General features: G+C 38.1%; 1 protein-coding gene across 1 annotated transcript; it reads left to right on the plus strand.

Annotated features, from left to right (window-relative positions):
* Positions 1-401: 401 nt before the first annotated feature.
* LOC307131911 (uncharacterized protein) lies at positions 402-3,115 on the plus strand. The gene is made up of 2 exons (XM_079825948.1): positions 402-554; positions 745-3,115. The coding sequence occupies exon 2, from the start codon at positions 1,487-1,489 to the stop codon at positions 2,474-2,476; it is 990 nt and encodes a 329-aa protein (XP_079682074.1). The 5' UTR covers positions 402-554; positions 745-1,486; the 3' UTR covers positions 2,477-3,115.
* Positions 3,116-6,366: the final 3,251 nt, after the last annotated feature.

A 6,366-nucleotide genomic window follows, 5' to 3' on the forward strand; every position in this document is an offset into this window, starting at 1 on the left:
CAATTTGTTCCACAACCTAGGGCCAGCTACAGCATATGCTTTGTCACCCCTGCATTGCAGTTTAGATCTGGGTACTCGTAGTAGATGACTGGTCTGTGATTTGAGCAATCTGACCGGTTTGTGTTCAGTAAACAACTCAGAGAGGTATCGAGGAGCGAGACTGTTTAACTGTTGCTGCCTTCAAAGTGAACTCATGTATTTCAGCTTAATATGGTTCACAGTTAAAATATAAATATATATGAGGTTAAAAATCATATGTTTGAGGCAAATAGTATCTCATGGCCAATAAATAATAATTTCATGTTTATTTCTTTCTGTTAAAACTTTGTAAGAGAAGGGGGGAACTTATTTTTTGTTCCGTGTGGAAATTATAATTGTTGCTATGTGGACGCTGAATGGGTGCACTCGCTAAGATCAGTGAGATATGTGCTGCGGCTTGCGAGGCAGCTGTCTGAAAGCCACGGAAGATTGCAAGGTTATCTTTAAGTTTAACGTTGAAGCATGAAGATGAAACACCCTTAAGTTTACCCTCTCGTGTTCATGCGGCCAATGAGGTATATTTTTCCTTCCTTTTCATTATATTTGTGTTACGTGACTGTGTGTGTGTGTAACAAGCTGATTTCGATATTATTTTACATGGCATAAATGTATCCTTCATTTTATATGTAATTTCATCTTGTATTGTCTGCAAGTAGGTTAAGAATTTAAGGTTAATTTACGTTTTTCTGTGTTTATTTATATCAGTTCTGACGGCAATGTGGAAATGTGGCGATAAAGAAGCATGTAGAGACATGTTTGAAGACGTTGTCATCGAATAAATGCCCGTTAACAACCAGGAACGACTTGAGCCTTTATTAAACCTCGAGGGAGTAACAGTCAGAACTCAGCCTGCTTCGTGCTGGAGGAGAAGAGATCGGTGCCTGTAGCAACGGAGCCAGCGACGATCAGCTCGTTAACGCATCGTTAACTACGCTCAAACATCAAAGACAACTCGGACTGCATGCACGGAAAACCTGACAAGTGGCAAACGGAGTCCAGAAGTGTTGTGGGATCAAGCTACAAAGAAGTAACACATTTAAACAAGTTAAATGTTAAGAAGTAGTTTAATTCTGCTAACTTTAAAGGGACTCTAAAGTGCAAAAGGGGTTTAAGTGTATGTGTCTGCAATTCAAGTTCAAGTTTAAGTGAATGTTTATTTCTTTGTAAGGTGATTATACTAATTGCAAGTCTAATTACAAGTTAAAGGTCTCTAAGGCATTTTAAAGGGCAAGTTAGATTGTTTTCTTGGACATTGAAGGTCATTTCTTTATTTCATAAAGGGGAAAACAGTTCATAATTTGCATTAAGGTGTTTATAACACATTTTTAAGGTTATTCTTAACAGAGCTCATATTTACAGTTAAATTGTTTTGTTTTTTTTGTAATCTTACAAACTCACAAGTAATTTGACCTTAAGTCGATACACATACATCATCTCAAGTAGTGAAATGGCTGAGCCTAAAGTCCAAGGAAGTGAAGCTGTGAAGTTGCAGGAGCAAGCAAGTCCTGATGAAGAAACGGTAGACTTAAGCCCGCAGCAAGAGACAAATACAAGTCAAGTAGCTGAAGAAGATGCTTTGAGAAAAAGCCAAAGAACCAGAAAGCTTACTGAAAAGGGCCAAGCTCTACACGAAGAAAGAGTGAATAAGCTTCAGTGTCGCTTTAAGACCAATTATGACAAATGGAAAGATATTGCCAAACAAGCTAAGAGAGCGCTCGATGCATCTAGCACTGCTAGCTTACAAGATCACATCGTAAAGGTCCAAAATGCTTCAGGAGAAGTAAAGCAAACCTATCACGAGTTGCGCAGTTACGACACTCCTGACAGTGATACCCGTCGTCGAGTAGACACATGTCATGCTGTTTCTGTAAGGATAATAGAACATGCAGCGGAGATTCTTAAAGAAGAGGAAAGTGGTAAATACCCAGGTAAAAGGTCAACTCACTGGAGTGAGGCTGGCTCGGTGTTCCAATCAGCAGCATCTCACAGGTCTAAACGTACGGGTAGTGCAATCACACGTTCAAGCCATTCAAGCAAGTCATCCGCAAAGAAACAAGAAGCAGCAGCAGAACTGGCTGCAACTGAAGCCACCTTGAAAGTGATGCAAGAAATGGAGCGTGAGCAAAGGGAACTTGAAAATCTTGAAGCTGAAAACAGGAAAAGACTTGCACAACAAGAAGCAGAAAATGCTGAAAAACAAAAGACATTAGAAGAAAAGCGAAGGCAGATAGAACGCTTAGAGACTGTCAAGAAAATGAAAGCTGCCAAAGCACGTCTGGAAGTCTACGAACAAGGATCAACTTCAGATGAAGAAATATCAGACCTTCTACACAGTAAGTCAAAGTCTAAAGAAGTTGCACCTGTTATTTGGTGTACAATCTGCCTAGATCCCACACACCTTCTACCTATTTTTAGTTTACAACCTCAGGCTAGGTAAAGCAGGTCGAATCCTTAACTAGATCATAAATATATATTCATACTCACTTTCTAGAAGAACAGACCCCCTCCGTGTCTGGTTCAGATCAACTCGTTTAGAAAGCAGAGACGTGGCAAACGGTTTCTTTTTATAAATCAATTATAAGTAGATTTATTTTTCCAATAACAAAAAGTTTTACATACAGTCAAATAAAAGTTTACAAAAAGAAAAGTCCTAAGTAACAAAAACGGCAGTTCACAAGTGTCACCAGCAGATGTCAGGCTCGGATCATCAAGCAATGGAGAAGCAGCATAACGCTCTCAGCTTCTGGTGTTCATACAGAGATCAATACCTTATATACCATTTCATTATCACACCTCTTCATCACATATTCAATTACACAGGCACAGTTCATCCAATCCTAGATTTTGAACGATTGTCAACTCCCTCAATTCCTTCAACATTTTAGTATATAACGCTCTGTATTCTTTCATTCTTCTTCTTCTGGCTCGTTTCCTTAATCTCCTCCTTCGTCTCGTCTGCAAGACATCATCCTGGGTAAAACCTGTTTCTTCATTCAATACTTGGTTACATTTATAAATGACTTTTATACATATGACTTAGTGTTTTTCTTCATCTTTTTAATAAAGCAGATTGCCTAAAACATATCTCAGCGTGTTCATTTCAATTATTCAATCAAATACTTTTACAAAGTCTTTGTCTCCATGTCTTTACTATAAAACCAAATAAAACATTTTTACCAAATCATGTGTCTGCATTCTTGCTATGAATCAAAGTAAAACATTTTTACAATATCATGTTGTCATGTTTTCCCATGCTTACAAAATCATTCATGAAAGTTGTATATAAAAAAAACCTCCTTTAGGCTCCTCGGCCTTATCAACAGCTAATACATAAAAGTTGTAAAATAAAAACTTTTTATAAAAGTCTCTTGGCCATATAAACAACTTCTTTATTTCACTTTGCTGCTTCTGTTCTACATGTGGCTCTTATAAAGTCCAGTATAAAGGTTCTCTATAAAACCTCCACTACATTTTCTATATATTTCCAACATCATAAAACCATGCATAACATATCTGTGTGGTTAACATATGCCTCTTTACATTTGGCATCACCCTTGGTTACACATTGGGAGCAAGACCTCCATACATTAGGCCGTCTCCCTGTACATACATTGGGAATAAAAGAATCAATTTCATCATTATTCTAACATGCCCCTCATGCAAATTTTAGTCTTTTATTTCCAAATCAAGATCATTCACATAACACTTCCTTTTCTTATCATACTTGGTTAATTGAGCATAAACCTGTCCAGTTTCAGTATAAACATTTCTTTGAGATATGTTCATGTATCTCGCCACCCAGGGTCTCCTGTTCATTGGTCTGATTAATTCACCACCTATTATTTTTCCGTTAATTCTGGTTGTGGAAGGCCAATTTTTTGTACTTTGCTTAATAATCGTCAGGTATGCTCCAAATCTCTTACGCATCCATTTACCATTAGTTATTTCATGCGGACATGCCCCAATTAACTGCCCATCAGGAGCTTCACAGATAAAGATGCGGCCCCTCCCATTACTCAGACAAGCTTGACACTGGCTGAATTTCGGGATAAAAGTCTCCGGTATTACTACCTCGCTCTGGGCCGTCGTCACTTTCCTGGGGTTCCAATAGGTCAATTGGGGATTGACATTCGGCCTCTCTCTCAATTGGAAGTCCCGCATCTCTTTTAGCTATAAGATAAAATATCCCATTATGTTTAATCACTTTCAAATCACGGCCCCTTTCTTCTGCATACAATTTATGTACAAATAATTGCTCTTCCTTACTCCACAGTCTATGAGCCAATAGGTCGCTATACACTTCTTTCTCCACTGGGTGGAGCTCCATGAACATATATATTTCAGTTTCTCCATCATTTGTACATTAATCACCTCTAACATCTTAAACACATCAACACAGTATTCCATCACATCTCGTTCATTGTACCATATTACATTATTGGTTTTTAGCAAAGCATTTGTTGCACAGGCTACCCATGCACAGAATAACTTCTGTCTCCGGCCACAATAGTTCATGGCATCTCATGCATTCGTCTTATACTCTGCTCACACTCCTTATAGGTTTGACTATTCCCCGAGGGGAGTCCCGGGGCCCTTGAGCCAAACTGTTTGATCTCGGTCTGTCCTGCTCACAGCACTTAATATATTTGCCCAATCTCCACGCAGCTACCATACATAATCGTAATACCTTTCCTAATCCTGTGCACTCGATTAGAATCAATACAAATACTACTGTCATCATGGTCAATATCAGTTTAAAGTTATTCATTAGCCACTTTATTGATTCATAGGTATTCTCTCCGATTCCGGCCATTTTTAAAAATTTCTTTTTCACCTTATCATTTATATTTTGAATTCCCTCTCTCAATGTTGCTCTTCTGGGCTCTATGTCATGTAGTTGTTTGTTGAAGAATAGTTTTTTAGCCAACATAAAATAGAAAGGAAATGGTGGCATACATCTACCATTCTCTTGTGAACTGAAGGTTCCTAAGGTGTCAGCATAAATTGTTTTTTCAGTAGCTACTGGTTCTGAAACCATTCTGCATATTCCTTGATTTATTTCATTTCTCCTCCAATTCCCATCTACCTCTTCATTGTTACACGTCCATCCCGTGTACATCCATCGGTAGATACTTGCACTCCACACTACTGTCCAAAATCTTTTGAAGTCAACCATTTTTTCCTCTTTTGACAGTTTTCCCCTATCACCCCATGTCATCATAAATGCGGGCTCAGGGATATTCTCTTTTCCATGGTACTCCTTTATTTCTTTAGGAATTTTCCACAACATAACCTCTTTATCTCTTTTCGCTCTCACCCTTACAATTGGAATTGGATAATATTTACCCAATAGGTTGTTGTCATAACTGACAACTACCCCTTCTCCTTTCTCCATATCTGTTATTTTGATCGGAATTACTTTTTCATTCTCTCTTGTGGCTACATCTTCCAATATGTCAAATAATCTAAACTGAAGTATCATCTGATCTGTCATTGTGCTATCTTCCGTGATTATATCTATCCATTTCTGAGAGTGCTCCAACATAGTCATTAATTTTACACCTTGACTTATGATTCCATTTGCATTACTAAACAATAACCAATGTTCCCTGTCATCGTGTTTGTTTTCTGCTCCGTCCTCGTCTACCTCGCACTTCCATTTCTTCATGCACTCACATCCGATCCAACTCATCTCATGTTCCTTACAATCTTTACCATTAAATTGTTTAATCAATTTTTCTATAACTTTTTCTCTCCATATATTGTGCAACTTCCAATTATAGCTTGTTTCGGCGCATTTCTTTAAGTCATTATCACTACACTCTTCCCAGGATTTGTTCGTTTTAATGCTTATCTGATAAAGCTTCTCCTCGTTCTTTCCGAACTTATTTCGTTCCAAAGCTATTTCAGCTATTCTTGTACTTTCACTATACCACTTCAATCCAGGAATTGGATTACTTAGTTTTTCTCTTGTTTCATACATCGTGTACTTTTCGTCTGTGAATTCTTCTTTACATTCAATTCTGATGTTTCTATCCTCTACTCTTTTCATTTTTTCCTCGTTTGTCTCAGGCGACTTCTCCTGCTCTAACTCTCTCCCTTTCTCACTCTGCCCTTCGTTTATCAGAAAGGTTGTGTCCACCTCATAATCTGGATCAATTTGTACTGTGTCTACTTTTTCCTCTATTCCTGCATCATTTAGTTTAGTTCTAGTCCATAATACACTTAAGGCTATCACTATGATAATTACCGCTCCCACCACAACGGGTCGCTGCGTACACGTCTGATTCCACCTTCGTTTTGTCCTGGGATTTCTTGACCTTGAAG

The sequence above is a fragment of the Gobio gobio genome (assembly GCF_949357685.1).
Source record: "Gobio gobio genome assembly, chromosome: 1".
NCBI lineage: Eukaryota > Metazoa > Chordata > Actinopteri > Cypriniformes > Gobionidae > Gobio > Gobio gobio.